General features: G+C 44.8%; 4 protein-coding genes across 4 annotated transcripts in view; 3 read left to right on the forward strand and 1 right to left on the reverse strand.

Annotated features, from left to right (window-relative positions):
- The window catches only part of LOC144698491 (uncharacterized), a 28,516-nt gene extending 26,842 nt beyond the window's left edge, over positions 1 to 1,674 (forward strand). Inside the window, exon 3 of the mRNA XM_078570432.1 lies at positions 391 to 1,674. Coding sequence (XP_078426558.1) covers positions 391 to 1,537 — 1,147 coding nt within the window. The 3' untranslated portion in view covers positions 1,538 to 1,674. The remainder of the gene's footprint in view (positions 1 to 390) is intronic.
- The window catches only part of LOC144697486 (uncharacterized), a 352,987-nt gene that overhangs the window by 151,965 nt on the left and 181,302 nt on the right, over positions 1 to 19,720 (forward strand). The window lies entirely within an intron of this gene.
- The window catches only part of LOC144697513 (uncharacterized), a 36,931-nt gene that overhangs the window by 1,238 nt on the left and 15,973 nt on the right, over positions 1 to 19,720 (forward strand). The gene's annotated exons all lie outside the window — the stretch shown is intronic.
- Positions 11,773 to 19,720, reverse strand: part of LOC144697563 (uncharacterized) — an 89,392-nt gene continuing 81,444 nt past the window's right edge. The window contains exon 4 of the mRNA XM_078569611.1: positions 11,773 to 12,634. Coding sequence (XP_078425737.1) covers positions 11,923 to 12,634 — 712 coding nt within the window. The 3' untranslated portion in view covers positions 11,773 to 11,922. The remainder of the gene's footprint in view (positions 12,635 to 19,720) is intronic.

Consider the following 19,720-nt stretch of genomic DNA (forward strand, 5'->3'; position numbering starts at 1 on the left):
CTGTTCAGATGCAGATATATAAGATCATCTCCTTCACTACGTGCTGCTCTCACCTCTCTCTCTTTCTGTCCTTCAATAGATGCCAGAGTCTTGTGTAGATCCAGACCGGGTGGCAGGTTCCCTTCCCTGAAGGACATTAGTGAATCAGTTGGGTGTTTATGACAACCCAGCAGTTTTTATGGTTACTTTTTCCTCGTGCCAGCCCCACAAATTACCAGATTCATTCAGCTCAATTTCACAACCAGCCTTTGTGTTTTTGTGAGTTCTCTCTCACTCCCTTTCTTCTCTTTTAAATCAGTTTCACAGGGTATTAGAAGGGGAGGATTTGTAGTCGGGAAACCCAAACCAAACATCACAACAGGAACTGATGGAGTCGTCCAATTTATCGTAAACTGAATGTCATTGGATTTTGAACATGGAAGGAAAAAGCACCGTTCACAGTGGGGAGAAACCGTACACGTGTTCTGTGTGTGGACGAGGCTTCAGCCAATCATCTGGCTTGTCAAAACATAAATGCAGGGATAACAGGGAGAAACAGTGCAAATGTGGAGACTGTGGGAAGGGATTCAGATCCCCATCTAAGCTGGAAACTCATCGGCGCAGTCACACTGGGGAGAGGCCATTCACCTGCTCTGAGTGTGGGAAGGGATTCTCTCAGTCATCCACCCTACTGAGACACCGACAAGTTCACACTGACGAGAGACCTTTTAAATGTTCCGACTGCGGGAAGTGCTATAAAAGTTCGCGGGAGCTGATGTCCCATCGACGTGTTCACACTGATGAGAGACCGTTCAGGTGCCCTCACTGTGGGACTGGGTTCAAGTCAGTAAATCACCTCACAGTACACCAGCGAGTTCACACTGGGGAGAAACCGTTCACCTGCTCTGAGTGTGGGAAGGGATTCACCCAGTCATCCAGCCTGCTGAGACACCGACAAGTTCACACTGATGAGAGACCTTTTAAATGTTCTGACTGCGGGAAGTGCTACAAAAGTTCGCGGGAGCTGATGTCCCATCAACGTGTTCACACTGACGAGAAACCGTTCAGGTGCTCTCACTGTGGGACTGGGTTCAAGCATTCACCTCAGCTCACTGTACACCTGCGAGTTCACACTGGGGAGAAACCGTTCACCTGCACCGTGTGTGGGAAGAGATTTGCTCACTCATCCAACCTCCTCTCACACCAGCGAGTTCACACTGATGAGAGACCTTTTAAATGCCCCGACTGTGGCAAGTGCTATAAAGGTTCCCAGGAACTGGTTGTCCATCGGGGTATTCACACTGACAAGAGACCATTCAAGTGCTCTCATTGCGGGACTGGGTTCAGGCGATCATCTGGTCTGATTGTTCACCAGCGAACTCACACCGGGGAGAGACCGTTCAGCTGCTCCGAGTGTGGGAAGAGATTCACTCGGTCATTCCATCTGCTGATACACCGGCGAGTTCACTCTGCGGAGAGGCCGTTCACTTGCTCCGTGTGTGGGAAGGGATTCATTCAGTCATGCCACCTGCTGACACACCAGCGAATTCACACGTAACTACTTATGATGTGATTTTGATGTTAATCACATCCAGGCCTGAACTATGGTCACTGGGGTCTGTTTCTGCTGATGTTAATAAACTCCATCCTAGTTATAGGTGTTAATATTCTGGGTAAAGAAAAATAAATCACCTTTCTGTTCAACACACAGTGTGTCGAGTCTTTTAAATATCTCTCGTACAAAGTAGTTTCTTTTGACGGGCTCTCCCTCTTCACTGTCTCCTCCATCCTCACTTCCAACAAGAAGTGTGAGGAGCTCATGGAGCTTCTTTGTCACTAAGATTGAGACAATCTGATCAGTTGCCTCTGCTGCTTCCCTCCCTCCCTCTAGCCCACCAGGCCAGACTGACTCTGAAGTTGCTCCATTTACAAGCCCTGAACTCACTTCTTTCTCCAGTTTCTCTCCCATCTCCTCTCATGCCCTCTTTGTGCTCATTATGTCCATCAGACCCACCTTCTGTGTCCTTGACCCTATTCCCTGTTAAGCAGCCAACTTCTCCATTTTAGCTGGTATTGCTAACAATTCTCTCTTCTGGTGCTGTCCCTCCCACCTTTAAATCCATCATCATCCAAAAAAAACCCCTTTGACCCCAACATCCTTACAAACTACTGCCCCATCTCCAATCTCCCTTTCTATTCCAAAGCCCTTGTACTTGGTGTCCCCCAAGGATCTATCCTTGGCCCCTCCTATTTCTCATCTACATGCTGCCACCAGGTGACATCATCCAAAAGCAACGTGTTAGTTTTCACATGTACACTGACAACACCCAGCTCTACCTCACCACCATCCCTCTCCATTCCTCCACTGTCCCTAAATTATCAAACTGCTTATCTCACATCCAGTACTGGATGAGCAGAAATTCCCTCAATTAAAAATTTGGAAGACCAAAGCCTTCGGTCACCACTACAAATTCTGTTCCCTAATTACCGAGTCCATCCCTCTCCCTTGGGAACTGTCTGAGGCTGAACCACACTGTTCACAATCTTGGTGTCTTATTTGACCCCAAGATGAGTTTCTGACCACATATCCGCACCGTCACTAACACCAGATATTTCAATCTCCATAACGTCGCCTGTCTCCACCCCACCCCCAGCTCATCTGCTGCTCAAACCCTCATCCATGTCCGTGTTACCTTAAGACTTGATGATTCCAATACATTCCTGGCCAGCCTCACATCCAGCCCACCCATGCGGAAACGTGAGATCATCCAAAACGCTTCTGCCCATGTGCTTTCTCACACCAAGTCCTGTTACCCATCACCACCGAGCTCACTAACCTACATTGGCTCCTGGTGAAACAATGCCTCGATTTAATATTCACATTCTTTTTTTTCAAATCCCTCCAGGGTCTCGTTTCCTCCTATTTCTGTAATCTTCATGCCTTCTTCCATCTCCTTCCCTGTCACCCTGACAGTGTTACGCATCCCCTGGCTGGGATGGTTGTTTCTGCTCATTCTCTTCACTCTATCAGTGTTAGTCCTGAGCCAGGATGAAGGAGAGCTCAAACATCATTGTGACGTAAGACTGAGGGCAGCATTGAGATTCAGTCCCATGCCCCCCCCGCCAAAAAAACTGCAAATCTCAGAGCTCAGACCCAATGGATTTCACACGTGATCTCAGCCAAAAGGCTGAGAAATGATCATGTAACACGTTTATCACTGTGGGATGTCTCATATGTTGAAAAAACAATCAGACCTTTTGATGTGGAAGTACCTGATCTAACAGGATGCTCGAAACACTCCTCTGGTCAGGGGAAATCTGGAGAGAGAAACTGAGTGAAAGTTTTAGCTCGATCATCTTTCATTAGAACATTCCTATTCCCAGCATCTCCACTTTTCTGATTTTCTTTAATCAGTTACAGTTTGACTTTCTGAACATTTATCTAACATATTATTATCCATTATTCACATGTGGATAAAATGACCAACTTTTAATTCCAGTTTAGCAGTAGCTAAAGTGAAGCCAGAGTGAAGAAGAGTCATATTAAACTCGAAGCATCAAATCTGCTTCTCTCTCTCCACAGATGCTTCCAGACCTGCTGAGTTTGTTCCAGCATTTTCTGTTTTAAAATCTGATTTGCAGCATCCCTGGTATTTTGATTTTATTTCTTTGTGGTTAAGTTAGTCATGGGGTAGCTGGTAGGAGGAATAAGGGACTGAAGGAATGGTTTCTAAATTTGCTGACAACACAAAGGTTGGTAGAGAATTAAATTGTGAAGAGGACATAAGGAGGCTACAAAGGGTTAAGTGAGTGGGCAAAGATCTGGTAAATGGAGGACAATGTGGGCAAATGTGAAATTGTTCATTTTGGCAGGAAGAATAAAAAGTAAGCTGATTATCAAAATGGTGAGAGATTGCAAAGCTGCTAGGTTCAAAGGGATCTGGGTGTCCCAGTGCATGAATCACAAAAGGCTAGTATGCAGGTACAGCAAGTGATTAGGAAAGCTAATAGAATGTTATCATTCATTGAGGGGAATTGATTCCAAAAGTAGGGAGGTTAACTTCAATTGTACAGAACACTGATGAGACTGCATCTGCAATATTGTGTACAGTACTGGTCTCCTTATTTAAGGAATGATGTAAATGTGTTGGAAGCAGTTCAGAAAGTGTTTACTCAACTAATACCAGGAACGGGTGGGTTGTCTTATGAGGAAAGGTTGGACAGGTTAGGCTTGTATCCACTGGAATTTAGAAGGGTAAGAGGCAACTTAACTGAAACCGTTACGATCCTGAGGGGTCTTGACAGGGTGGATGTGGAGGGGATGTTGCCTCTTGTGGGAGAATCTAGAACTCGAGGTCAGTGTTTAAAAATAAGGTGTAGCTCATTTAAGACAGATGAAGAGAATTTTTCTTCTCTCAAAGGGTAGTGAGTCTTTGGAACTCTCTTCCTCAAAATGTGGTGGAAACAGTCTTTGAATATTTTTAGAGCAGAGCTAGATAGATTCTTGTTTAACAAGGGGATGAAAGGTTATGGGGGTAGGTAGGATTGTGGGGTTGAGGTTACATTCAGATCAGCCATGATCTTACTGAATGGCAGAACAGGCTGGAGGGGCTGAGTGGCCTATTCCTGTTCCTAATTCATATGTATGTTTGTCTGTAATTTATCACAGCTTGTGTGAAACAAAATTGATTTTGGACATATATCCAGAATTTAAACTCCAGCCCAGTTATATGGAGATTATTAATGTCAGCAGCAATAAGAACATTATAAATAAGAGCAGGAGTCGGCCATTCAGCCCTTGGAGCTTTTTCTGCCATTCAGTGAGGTCAGGCCTGATCTTCTACTTCAACAGCATTTTCCTGCACTATCCCCGTATCCTTTGATGTTTTAAGATATAGAAATCGATGGATCTCAATCTTGAATATGCTCAACAACTGAGAATCCACTGCCCTCTGAGGCAGGGAATTCCAAAGGTTCAGTTCCCTATGAGTGAAGAAATTCCTCCTCATCTCAGTCCTAAATGGCCTGCCCCTTATCCTGAGACTGTGTCCCCTGGTTCAAGACCCCCAGCCAAGGGAAACATCCTTCCTGCATCTACCCTGTTAAGCCCTGTAAGAATTTTGTGTTTGAATGAGATCCCCTCTCAATCTTCTGAATTCTGGAGAATGAAGACCCAGTCTATTTAATCTTTCTTCAAAGAGCAATCCCTCCACCCCAGGAATTAATTTAGTGAACATTTATTGCATTCACTCTATGGCAAGTATATCACTCCTTAGGTACAGAGGCCAAAACTGCACACAATACTTCGGTTGTGGTCTCACCAAAGCTCTATATAATCACAGCAAGACATCTTTACTCCGATACTCAAATCACTTTGTTATAAATGCCAACATACCATTTGCCTTCGTAATTGTCTGCTTGCTATTCTGGCAATAAATTCCCACTGTCAGAATGAACAGGTTCAGTCAGGAATGTGATTAACAGCAGCAATAACAACTTGTATTTATATAGCACCTTTAACAGTCAAACATCCCAAGGTGGTTTACAGGAGCAATATCAAAAAACCTCAACACCAAGACACAAAAAGAGAGATGAGGACAGATGACCAAACACCGGGTCAAAGAGGTAGGTTTTAAGGAGCATCTTAAAGGAGAGGAGAGGAAGTCAGAGATGTGGAGATGGTTAGAGAGGGAATCCAGAGCTTAGCACCCAGGGAGCTGAATGTACGTCCGGCATTGGTGGAGTGATGGAATTCTGGGATGTGTAAGAGTCCGGAATGGGAGGAGCAGAAAGATCTCAGAGGGCTGTCGGGCTGGAGGTGTTTCCAGAGATAGGGAGGGACAAGACCAGGGAGAGATTTGAAAAAAAAACAATCTGAGAATTGTATTTTCAGTGCATTGCCAGAACGGAAAGAAATGGTGGTAAGTGAGTAATGGGTGAAAGTAACTACCAGTTAAGATACAGGAAGATGGAGGCAGAGTGACAACATCACTGGACTAGTAATCCCAAGGTGCAGGCTGACCTTCTGGGTTCAAATCCCAGTATGGACTGGTGGAATTTACATTAGAGGAATAAAATCTCAAATTGAAAGCTCATAATTGGACCATAAACCCAACATTGATTGTTGTAAAAGCAAATCTGGTTCACTAATGTCCTTTAGGGAAGGAAATCTGCCGTCTTTACCCGGTCTGGCCTACATGTGACTCCAGACCCACAGCAATGTGGTTGGCTCTTCACTACCCTCTGAAATGGCTGAGGCAGCCACTCAGTTCAAAGTACAATCAGGATGGACAACCAATGTTGGCCTCGTCTGTCCAACGTCCCATGGGATCTTTTTCTAAAAAGGCACCAATGTTCCGGATTGTCAGTGGGTGGAATAGGAGAGGAGGGTTAGGATAGTTCTGGAATAGTCAGAGGGAGAAAAGGCAGGAAGGAGGGTTTCAACAGCAAATTGGCTGAAGCAGGAGAAGAGATGGGATGTGTCACAGATGTGGAGGTTGAGAGAGAAAACTGTTCACAATATCAGCTCACCACCACCTTCTCAAGGGCAACTAGGGATGGGCAATCAATGCTGGCTGAGCCAGCGACGCCCACATCCATAAATGAATAAAGACAAAACAGTGAACATGTGGATGTGGGTGATCAGCTGTTGAGTGTGAATAGGGAGTGAAGAGACAGTTTGTCCTGGTGGGTTAGTGGAAGGGAGGGAAGCAGCAGAGGCAGCTGATCGGATTGTCTCAATCTTAGTGACAAAGAAGATCCATGAGCTCCTCACACTTGTTGGAGGTGAGGAAGGAGGAGACAGGGGAGAGGGACAGCCCTTCAAAAGGAACTAACTTGTGTTAGAGATATTAAAAAGGCTCGACACCTTGTGTGTTTCACACAAAATTCGTTTATTTGACTTTTGTCAAAAGTATTAACGGCAATAGCTATCCTGGAGGTAATTACATCAGCAGGATCAGACTCCAAGTAAATGGTTCAGTCCTGGATGTAATTAACTGCAACATCCAATCACTGTAGTTACTTGTGAACTTGCTGATGTCTCAGCAGATGGGATGACTGAGTGAATCCCTTCCCACACTCAGAGCAGGTGAATGGCGTCTCCCCAGTGTGACGGCGCTGGTGTACAGTGAGTTGAAATGATCACCTGAACCCAGTCCCGCAGTGAGAGCACCTGAACGGTCTCTCGTCAGTGTGAACATGTTGATGGAACGTCAGGTCCCCAGAATTTTTATAGAACTTCCCGCACTCTGGGCATTTAAAAGTCTCTTGCAGTGTGAACTTGCTGGTGTATCTGCAGGTCAAATGACTGAGTGAATATTTTCCCACACATGGTGCAAGTGAACGGCTTCTCCCAGTGTGAATTCGCTGGTACATCAGCAGGTGGAATGACTGTGTGAATCCCTTCCCACAATCGGAACAGGAGAACGGTCTCTCCCCAGTGTGAATTCACTGATGGACAGTGAGTTGAGAGTATCGCCTGAACGGTCTCTCATCAGTGTGAATACGTTGATGGTACGTCAGATCCTGGGAACTCTTAAAGCACTTCCCACACTCTGGGCAGGTTGAATTCGCTGGTGTGAATTCCTTCCCACAGTCGGAGCAGGTGAACGGTCTCTCCCCAGTGTGAGTGCGCCGATGAGTTTCCACCTCAGATGGGTAATGGAATCCCTTCCCACAGGCCCCACATTTCCATGGCTTCTCCACAGCGTGACTGTGCTCGTGCCTCAACAGGTCAGAGGATTGGCTGAAGCCTCGTCCACACACAGAACACGTGTACATTTTCTCCCCATTGTGAACGGTGCTTTTTCCTTCCATGTTCAAAATCCAGTGATATTCAGGTTATGATAAATTGGGCGACTCCGTCAGATCCTGACGTGAAGTTTGGATTGAGTTTCCCAACTGCAAATCCTCCCCTTCTAATACCCTGTGAAATTAATTTAAAACAGAAAAAAGGGAGTGAGCGAGAGCCCACAAAAACACAAAGGTAGGTTGTGAAATTGAGCTGAATGAATCTGGTAATCTGTGGGGCCGACACTAGGAAAAGGTAACCATGAAAGCTACTAGATTGTCATAAAAACCCAACCGGTTCACTAATGTCCATCAGGGAAGGGAAACCGTCACCCAGTCTGGACCTACACAAAGTTCTGACCTCAAGGGGAGGAAACACAGAGAGAGAGACAGAGAGAAAGAGACAGGATCCATAGGAGTGACCACCATGCTCATTGTGGATATGACGTCCTGTCTTCACATTGAGGACACCCTCCATCATGTTGTGTGGCACTACCACTGTGCTAAATGGGATATATTTCGAGCAGGTCTAGCAACTCAAGACTGGGCAACCATGAGGCGCTGTGGCCCATCAGAAGCAGCAGAATTTTACTCGAACACAATCTGTAGCCTCATGACTGAGCTTCTCCCCCACTCTGCCAGTGCCACCAATCCAGGGGATCAACCATGGTTCAGTGAAGAGTGCATGAGGGCATGCCAGGAGCAGCACCAGGCATAACTAAAAATGAGGTGTCAACCTGGTGAAGCTACTACACAGGACAACTGGTCTGCCAAACAGCATAAGCAGTAAGTGATAGCCAGAGCTAAGCGATACCACAACAAACGAATCATGACAAAGGTCCACAGACCTGCCACATCCAGTCATGAATGATGGTGGACAATTAAACAATTCACTGGAGGTGGAGGCTCCACAAATATCCCATCCCCAGTGACGCAGGAGCCCAGCACATCAGTGCAATGTTGTTCTTCATTTACAGACTCTCCCTGACAAATCACATTGCTGTTCTTTAACAGACACTCCCTGGCAAGTCACATTGCTGTTCATTGACAGACCCTCCCTGGCAAATCACATTGCTGTTCATCTACAGACCCGACCTGACAAGTCACATTGCTGTTCATTTACAGACCCTCTCAGACAAGACACAATACTGTTCATTTACAGACCCTCCCTGACAATTCACGTTGCTTTTCATTTACAGACCCTCCCTGACAAGTCACATTGCTGTTCATTTAGACTCTCCCTGACAAGTCACATTGCTGTTCATTTACAGACCCTCCCTGACAAGTCACATTGCTGTTCATTTACAGACCCTCCAGACAAGTCACATTGCTGTTCATTTACAGACCCTCCGTGACCAGTCCACGTTTCTCCTTCATTTATAGTCACTCGATAATCAGTCAACAATTTTCCTTGATGTTTGTAAATGGGAGCAGTATAAAAGGAGTTGTGGTTAAGAGTTGGAAGATTCTTGCTAAAACTTGTCTTCCTAATGAGTGGATTTGAGAGTCGAGTGTCAGCAGCATTAGTAACTTATTAAGAAATGTCAGCTGATCAGATTCTCTGTCCTCAGCCATATCTTATATTGATCCATCAATGAGAGTAAACATGCAAGTCCCGTGTGTCCACAGTCACTTACACGAGATCAGCCCGCTGGATGGAACCTCAGGCACCCTGAGCTTGATCTCCGGTGTCTCCAGTCCTGACTGCCCCCTTACATCAGTATCCCCTCACTTTTATACCCTGTAGTGATCCAGCTCTGGCCCCTGACTCTTCTTTGTCTTCTCTGCTGGGTTTTGTCAGGAAGTGAGGAAAAGACAGCTGGAATTTCTCTAATCTGTGATTTACAAGGACACATTCCCTGGTTCCCAGCAGTTACTTTTCTTCTGGAATTTTCTCATTCTCCCTAAACTCCCCTGCCCACTGTTAATTCTGTTATTTCGAATAGTTTCACAATTATAGGCATAAACATCACACATTATAATCTGATCTATTGTATTCCTCACTCTGGTTTCAGTTTATAATGTGATTAATAACAGACAAACTCTGTCCTTTTCCCTGATCTGATTCGAGTTTCCAATGAGCTGATTCTGTGCAATGGAATGTCTTATCAGTGTTGCCATGGTGACCTGTCTGCAGTGAAGAGCCTGTTTGAGTTTCTAACTCAGACTAAACTTCTCTATCCCATAATACACATTATATCAGACATTTTACCTCAATGTCTTTTAGCCATGTTACAAGGGGTTCAGATACACAAATCTTTAAATTTGAAGGACAAGTTTAAAATGCTGTTTGAACCTGTTACTCCAATTTTCGATGAAAAATTAATTTGTAAATCATTGGTTAAGCTGCATTTAGAATATTGAGTCAAATTCTCGCATCTTACAACAGGAATGATGTCAGGGCCATGGAGAGGATGCAGGAGAGATTCACAGAGATGATACCACGGATGAGAAGATACAGCACAAAATGAGGCCACTCGGCCCATCGTGCCTTTGCCAGCTCTTTGGAGGAGTTACCTGAATAGTCCTCTCCCCTGCTGTTTCCCCATGGTCCTGTCAATGTTTTCTTTCAAGCATTTCTCAAATTCCCTTTTGAAAGTTACTGTTGAACCTTCTCCCACCAAACTTTCAGACAGTGAATTCCAGATGATAACAACTGACTGTGGAATGAAATGTTTTCTCATGGTGACCTGTCTGCTGTGAAAATCTTGCTTGAGTTTCTAACTTAGTTCAACTGTTTCCATTGAGGAGAGGCTGGAGAAACTGGGGGGTCTTTTCAATAGAACAAAGCAGGATGGGGGGAGATGTGAGCAAGCAGTTCAAAACTGGATCAAGGCCATGGTCCAAAATATTACAGACACTCCTTGTCTTTCAGGATCTGTGTCTAAGGAAGAAGCTGATGGTTTTATCTCATCATCATCAAGGTGAACAAATATTGTCAGAATCAAACACTCTCCAGTCAAATACAGCACGGATTAGATACAGAGTAAACCCATTAGCCTGTCCCCCAGATACAGATACTGAGGGACAGGGAGTGTCTGGGACAATGACATTTCTCAATCAGTCAGGTAGAAATTGATCCTGTATCTCACCCCATTAACCCTGAGCTCCAAACGGCTCGAATCCTCCTCCTGTTTCCCTCCCTGTAACAGCACTGAGCTAAAGCCAGCCCATAATGAGCAGGGCTCAGGGAGAATGGTTACTAGGCACTGCAGTGATGTCATAAAGCAGCGTCATTCAGCCCAGCTGGTCCTCTCCCTGTCCCTTTAAAGGTGGAAAACTGGGACATCCTGTCTCCAAACACATCCCACCCTGTTCACACTGAGAATCCCAGGGTGGAGAACTGGGACATCCTGTCTCCAAACACATCCCACCCTGTTCACACTGAGAATCCCAGGGTGGAGAACTGGGACATCCTGTCTCCAAACACATCCCACCCTGTTCATGTGGAGAATCCCAGCATTTGAGAGGTGACAGCACGTTCGAACAGTGTGCTGAAGAGAGGGAGGTTGGAGATGGGGCAGCAGTTTGCAAGTATGGATGAATCAAAGGTTTGTTGTTGAGGAGGGGTGATGATGGCAGATTTGAAGAAGACAGGGACAGTTCCTGGAGAGAGAGAACTGGTAACAATCTCGGTGAACATGGGGAAGTTGGGTGATCAGCACTTTAGTGGGAATTGGGTCGATGAAGCAGGAGGTGGGTCTCATGGACAAGGTGAGCACTGGGAGGGCATGAGGGGAGATGGGAGAGAAACTGGAGAAAGATGTGGGTTCAGAGCTCAGACAAGGGGGATCTTTAGAGGCAGTTTGTCCCGGTGGGCTAGTGGAAGGGAGGGAATCAGCAGAGGCAGCTGATCAGATTGTCTCAATCTTAGTGACAAAGAAGTTCCATGAGCTCCTCACACTTGTTGTTGGAGGTGAGGGTGGAGGAGACAGGGGAGAGGGAGAGCCCTTCAAAAGGAATTAACTTGTCTCAGTGATATTAAACAGACTCAACACACTGTGTGTTTAACAGAAGGCTGATTTATTTGACTTTTATCCAGAATATTGCCCCCTAGAACTGGGCTGGAGTTTATTAACTTCAGTAGAAACAGAGCCCAATGAACATGGTTCACTCCTGGATGTGATTAACAGCAAAATCCAATCACCGTGGTTACTTGTGAACTCGCTGGTGTCTCAGCAGTTTTGATGATCGAGTGAATCCCTTCCCACACTTGGAGCAGGTGAACGGCCTCTCCCCAGTGTGAATGCGCTGGTGTGACAGCAGGTCAGATGATGTCTTGAACCCAGACCCACAGTGAGAGCACCTGAACGGTCTCTCGTCAGTGTGAACGCGTTGATGGCGAATCAGGTTCCCAGAACTTTTGAAGCATTTCCCACAGTCTGGGCATTTAAAAGGTCTCTCATCAGTGTGAACTCGCTGGTGTTTCATCAGGCTGGCTGAATCAGTGAATCCCTTTTCACACTCGGAGCAGGTGAATGGTCTCTCCCCAGTGTGAACTCGCTGGTGTGTCAGCAGGTGCGATAGCTGAGTGAATCCCTTCCCACACTCGGAGCAGCTAAACGGTCTCTCCCCAGTGTGAACACGTTGGTGTGTCATCAGGTGCGATATCTGAATGAATCCCTTCCCACACTCAGAGCAGGTGAATGGTCTCTCCCCAGTGTGAATTTGCTGGTGTTTAGTAAGGTCAGCTGATCGCTTGAACCCAGTCCCACACTGAGAGCACCTGAACGGTCTCTCATCAGTGTGAACACGTTGATGGGACATCAGTTCCTTGGAGCTTTTATAGCACTTCCCACAGTCTGGGCATTTAAAAGGTTTCTCATTAGTGTGCACACGTTGATGGGATGTCAGCTCCCAGGAACTTTTAAAGCATTTCCCACACTCTGAGCATTTAAAAGCTCTCTCATCAGTGTGAACTTGCTGGTGTTTCAGAAGGCTGGATGAAGAAATGAATCCCTTCCCACACGTGGAGCAGCTGAACGGTCTCTCCCCAGTGTGAGTGCGTCGATGAGTTTCCAGTTCAAAAGGGTAATTGAATCCCTTCCGACAATCCCCACATTTCCACGGTTTTTCCCCACTGTGAACGGTGCTTTTTCCTTTCATGTTCAAAATCCGATGATATTCAAGTTACGATAAATTGGATGACTCCTGACTCAGATCCTGATGTGATGTTTGGTTTCAGTTTCCCAACTGCAAATCTTCCCCTTCTAATACCCTGTGAAACTGATTTTAAACAGAAAAAAGGGAGTGAGAGAGAACCCACAAAAACACAAAGGCAGGTTATGAAATTGAACTGAATGAATCTTGTCATTTGTGGGGCTGGAAATCGGAAAAAGTGACCATGAAAACTGCTGTATTGTCATAAAAGCCCAACTGGTTCACTCATGTCCTTCAGGGAAGGGAACCTGCCACCCAGTCTGGGCTACACAAGACTCTGGCCTCTCTGGGAGAAGACAACTGGAGAGAGAGGGAGAAAGAGAGAGATGTGAGAGACAGGGGGTGAAGGAGAAAAACTTCTTATCTCTACAACTCGACCAGAACTTTGACAGAACCAACCAAACCCTCAACTTCCTTCCCCTAGAAGGACCAGGGTAGCAGGTGTATGTGAACACCATCACCTCCAAGTTCCCCTCCAAGTCACACTCTGTCCTGACTTGTCTGACATCCAGAACTAGATGAACAAAAATTTCCTCCATTCAAATATTGGGAAGACTGAAGTCATTGTCTTCAGTCCCCACTACAAACTCCACTCCCCAGACACCGACTCCAACCCTCTCCCTGACAACTGTCTGAGACTGAACAAACCTGTTCACAACCAAAGTGACATATTTCACCCCAAGATGAGCTTCCAACTACATATCCACATCATCACCAAGACCGCCTATTTCCACCTCAGTAACATCGCCCGACTCCATCCCAGACTCAGCTCATCTGCTGCTGAAACTCTCATCCATTCCTTTGTTACCTCCAGACTTAATTATCTTAACACACTCCTGGCCAGCCTCCCACCTTCAACCTCCCTGTAATCTTGAGGTTATCCAAAACTTCGCTGCCCGTGTGCTTACTCGCACCAAGTCTTGTTCACCCATCACCCCTGTTGTCACTGACCGACAAAGACTACAAAGACTTCTTTTCAAGAAGCACTAAAACTTTAAACTTCCCATCCTTGTTTTCCTCCATGATTGTGATCATCCCTATCTCTCTAACCCCCTCGAGCCACACACCCCTCCGAGATCTCTATACTCATCTAATTCCAGCCTCTTGAGCATTCCTGATTTTAATCATTCCACCATTGGTGAGCATTCTTTCATTTGCCTAGGCCACAAGCTCTAGAATTTCTTCTGTAAATCTCTCCACCTCTTTCCCTCCTTTAAGATTCTCCTTAAAACCCACCTCTTTGAGCAAACTTTTGGTCACCTGCTCTCACATCTCCTTATGTGACTCAGTGTCAAATGTTACTTTGTGACATTACTGTGAAATGTCTTGGAAAGTTTTAATATGTTAAAGGCAGAATATAAATATAAATTATTGTCACTGACTTGGACATATATCGTTGTTCTCCCTCATCAGTGAGACATTGTAACTCAAAGCGTGAAGCAGTTTGATGGACAAGAGTTCCCATTGTCATTGAAGATTCCAAAAACATTGCCCCCAACAAAGATAAAAACAAAAAACTACTGCGGATGCTGGAAATCCAAAACAAAAACAGAATTACCTGGAAAAACTCAGCAGGTCTGGCAGCATCGGCGGAGAAGAAAAGAGTTGACGTTTCGAGTCCTCATGACCCTTCAACAGAACTGGTGAAGTTCATCAGTTCTGCTGAAGGGTCATGAGGACTCGAAACGTCAACTCTTTTCTTCTCCACCGATGCTGCCAGACCTGCTGAGTTTTTCCAGGTAATTCCGTTGTTGCCCCTACAAAGATGGTGGCCGCGCATGCGCCCTGATGCACATTGCCCCCAATAAAGATGGCGGCCGTTAACCCGGGTCTGAAACTGGGAGAAATCTGTGGCCTCGCTCGGTACAAACGGAGCGATGGTCCTCGGGTACCAGGAAGTTCTTTTTAAGGTTTTACAGCTTACAACATGTTTATGAAGCCTCTCTGCCCACTCGCCGGACCCATCGCTCCCTCCGACCCCGCCATTTACTCCATTACCTCTTGCAGATTCAACAGCACAACATCCCCACATCGCCATTGCTCACACTGCGCATGCTTCACTCCCAGTCTTGCCCCGCCCCTCGTTCACTCCGATTGGCTGGAGGACCAGCCCCTTGACCCTCCAGGTCCGCCCCCTCTTCCTATTGGTCCGAAGGTTCTGTCAATCATCCGGGCATTGTGACGGTTTTCAATCACAGGATTTTTTCCGCGGCATAAGGAGGCCCATCGGCCCATCGTGTCTGCACCGGATCTCCAGATGAGCATCATGACTTAGCGCCATTCTCCTGCTTCTTCCCTGCACCCTTGCACATTGTTTCTATTCAAATAATCATTTACTACCCTCGAATACCTCGATTGAAGCTGCCTCCACCACAATTCCAGGCAGTGCATTCCCGACGCGAAGCACTTGCTGTGTGAAAAAGTTTTTTACTCACATCACATTTGACAGCGGTTTCAGTTACAGAGGCCCCCAGCTCTAGAATTCCCTCCCTAAACCTCCCCATCTCTACCTCATCTTCCTCTTTTAAGACTCTTAAAACCCATCTCTTAGACCAAGCTTTTGGTCATCTGACCTAATGTCTCCTTATAATGCTCCTGTGGGATATTTCTTTATGTTGAACTGCAATAAATTGTTATTGTAGTAGTCCATGCATAAAAAGAGACAAACTCCTCTTGTACATTTCACCTTGACATTTTTTTTCTCTGTAACATTTATTATGAAGCTACACAACTAATGTGAATTAAATTTGTGATGGTAAAAATGTGTTCATCCCCTCAGGGAACTGAATCATACTGACACACACAGAGGAACACACACACACATATACACTGAGAGTGACAGAGGCCTAAGGAGATACAAACACCCAGAAAGCAAAGATATCACCAACTTGGCCCATTGTTCCATTTCAGACTGAAAATTTAGTGAATGTTTGGGATCAAAGGAAATAAGAAATTCGGGAATTTGGATTTTTAAAAATTCCATTTAACGGATAATTAATTCTGCGGTTGGTTATAATCAGGAATGATGAGAAGTGGAGTTGACAGGTTTCCAACCTGTGTGAGGAGAACCCACTGGATTTCAAATCCATCACCTTAACCACTCGGCCACAACTACTCGGGAAGGATGATAGAATGGACACAGAGTGCTACAGAGAAAAATGGTATTCAGTCTGTCCAGTCTGTGCCCTTCCCCCACCCTTTCCTGGTCACCTGTAATTTACTGCCTCTGCCTCTCCTCATTCTTCCGACCAGAATGAGACTCTGCACAGCTCAGCTGCCCTTTTCCCACATGAAGAATTTTCTGGAATTGCCTAGAAGAACAAACCACCTAAAACTTTAGCAGTAGCAGGATTCAAACCCACACCTACAAAGACTCCAATACCATACACTGCTCGGCCACACAACCACATTGACATCTGAGGCATTCAAAATGACGAATAAAATCATGGAAGATGTTTTGTTAGCATGAGCTGTGTTATGTGGTAGAATTAGAGTGAAGCATGGGATAGAGCTTAAGTCACCACTTTAAGGACTGGAAGAGGGAGAATCTTGTCACGAATGTGTTGTTGTGTTATGATAGATTTCTGAACTACAAGATGGGCCGGAACTTTAACAACTTCAGTGTTTGCCAAGCTTCTAGAAGGCTTCAAGTAAATTGTAAAGGGACCTACCCAGATATGTGATGGCATCTGAAATCCAATGCGCATTTCCACAAGAGTAAACTCATTGACGTGGTTTCCCTGGAGGTGTGAATTGCTCTTTACAATCTCACCAAACTCCCCAGAATGGGAGTCATTCAAGTTAATGAACATTAACAGTTTTCTTGTACTAACACTGTTGTTCTTCATTTTTTTCTTTAATTTAGCCTTTTGGTGACATTGTTACTAAATTTGGAATCCACTGCCTCCCTTTGCTCTTCCCTTATAATGAAAACCAATTTAGAGTTGTTTCCAGCCTTTTAATTTCCAAAGGGTCCAGCCCATGTTCAATAAAATGTTTGTTGATGGCTTCCTGTTCTTTCTTTCTTCTAATCTCACTAAGATGTCCTGTGAGTCTAGTTCTTAATGTGTTCCCTGTCTCTCCCATGTATCAGATTTTGCAATGTTTACATCGGATTGCATAGACAACATTGTTGTTCACATGAGATTCTGTGGTTTTTGGGGTATTTTCCCTGTGTTGAAATTTTGTATTGTTTTCAGGACTTTTAAGTGCTTGCATGTTATACAGTTTCTACCCCAACAAAATGGGGTGGCTTGTGTGCTCACCTTGCTGCTAACGAAAGACCCTTTAGGTTTTCATTCCTTCTAAAGGCTGTTATTATATTGGCTAAGTGAATCGATTCCTTCATTTAAGTTTTCAAATTTTTTTTTTAATTACATTCTTCATCTGTAGGGTCTTATTGCAATATCCCATAATAAGTGGATTTTTGGGGTCCTAACTTATTTAATCCTGGAGGATTGTCTAATTCTGTCCGAAAGTTGGATCTGATATGTCTCAGGAACCCTTTTGCATATCCCCTTTGCCACAATGAAGTGAATAAGATATTGACTGCGCTGTTAAATCTACCTGTTCTGTACAAATACCATGGAATCGCAGCAGTTGTTAATTAACTAATCCACGGAAGGTCTGTTTAGCGTGGTGGCTTTTGGTATGTAGTAGGGTATGTGTGTGTCTGTTGGTTTAAAGAAAACCTTTGTTGCCAATTTGTTTTGTTTTATCTTCCTGTGTTAGTTTGAACCATGTCGTGTTGAAGAAATTCATTTTTTTCTGCATTTATTGTTTGGATCAGGTTCGGGACGAGTAATTTTTTGTTTAAAGTAGACAATGTTTGAAATCCCAGGTACTTACCAAGAGAATAAAACTACAAGATTCCATGGTTTTAAACAATCAAGATGAATTTTATTACATAAAGTCAGAAGAGTAAAGCAGTTGACAATATCTACCTTATACTCTAACATTCAGAATTAATGTGTGAAAAATATGAATTGACTGGCAACTGTGGTCAAACATAGCGCACTGCACATTAAATGGCAGATGACCAAGACAGATTTCTAAGCAACCCACACAGATGTCAGTGTTCACTGTGAGTCACACAATCTTGTGAAAACTCTGTCTCCCTCACAAGCAGTCTCCACTTTCAAGCATCTTGCCTGACATCCCTCAAAGCCATTCTGACTCCGACTGCCTGGACCACTGCACACCTCCAAATGGTTCAATCTCTTCTCCTGAGCAGTGCGCCTGTCCCACTTTGGACATGTGCTGGAACTCCCAGGGAATGTTGGGACTCCTAGTCCTCAACCTCCAGCCAGAAAACATCTCAGAGAGACAGATAAGTTCATATTTCTTAACATTGTTGTGATTTTGATAGATGGATGGTGATTGTTGGCACATATTCCTCCACTTCTGTCTCCATATGGGACCAAACTTCCCACAAGTCATCAAGAAATCTGTAATAACAAAATGGTAACTTGGAACATTTTTGGAAAACACTCTCTTCCCATTCCACCACACATTTATATATTAGCATGGGTGGGTCGGAGGGGGTGGGGGCGGGTGGAGGGAGGAAGCGAGAGGTTGGTGATGGATGGGGGGTGTGTGCGCAAATGTTTTACCCTTGGCTATATCTTTAATTTGAAGATAGTGTTCTTCATCTGAACCCAAAGCTGATTTTTGTTAGTCCCAGATATAATAATATGATTATGGTTTTGCCTGGCCTGTGAGGTTGTGGAAATTTATTCAAAATGTTTTGGATGACTGGAATCCCTCTGGTTCTATGTTGCTGTCCAAACTCTCAATATCTCCTTTCACAGTCAATGTCCAATGATATTCAGTTCCTGATGAATCAGGTGATCTGTCAAATCTTGATATGGCTTGTATATGTCCAAGTCAGTGACAATAATTTGTATCTATTTTGTGCCTTTAACATAATAAAACTTGCCAAGATATTTCACAGAAATGTTACAAAGTAACATTTGACGCTGAGCCACATAAGGAGACATTAGGGCAGGTAACCAAAAGCTTGGACAAAGAGGTAGGTTTCAAGGAGTATCTTGAAGGAGGAAAGTGAGGTGGGGAGGTTTAAGGAGGAAATTCCAGAGCTTGTGGCCTAGGCAAATGGAAGAACGCTCATCAATGGTGGAGTGATTAAAATCAGGAATGCTCAAGAGGCCGGAATTAGATGCGTGTAGAGATCTCGGAGGGGTGTGTGGTTGGATGAGATTACAGAGATAGAGATGATCACAACCATGGAGAAAAAACAAGGATGGGAATTTCAAAATGCTGATACTTTTTAGCCTGCAGCCTTTGTATGTCAGTGAGCACAGGTGTGATGGGTGAATAAGGCTTGGTGTGAGTAAGTACACGGGCAGCATGTGGATGATGCCAAGATTATTTGGATGACCTCAAGATTACAGGGAGGTTGAACGTGGGAGGCCGACCAGGAGTGCATTAGCATGCTTATGTCTAGAGGTAACAAAGGAATGAATGAGAGTTTCAGCAGCAGGTGAGCTGAGACTGGGGTGGAGTCGGGTGATGTTACTGAGGTGGAAATAGGTGGCCTTGGTGATGATGTGGATATGTGGTTGGAAGTTCAACTTGGGGTGAAATATTTCACCATGGTTGTGAGTCGTCTTGTTCAGTCGCAACAGTTGTCAGGGAGAGGGATGGAGTTGGTGTGTAGGGAGTTGAGGTTGTAGCGGAGGCTGAAGACAATGTCAATCTTCCCAATACTTAAATGGAGGAAATTTCTGTTCACCCAGTACTGGATGTCAGACCAGTCAGGATGCTGTGT

Source organism: Cetorhinus maximus, chromosome 23 (genome assembly GCF_964194155.1).
Source record: "Cetorhinus maximus chromosome 23, sCetMax3.hap1.1, whole genome shotgun sequence".
Taxonomy (NCBI): domain Eukaryota; kingdom Metazoa; phylum Chordata; class Chondrichthyes; order Lamniformes; family Cetorhinidae; genus Cetorhinus; species Cetorhinus maximus.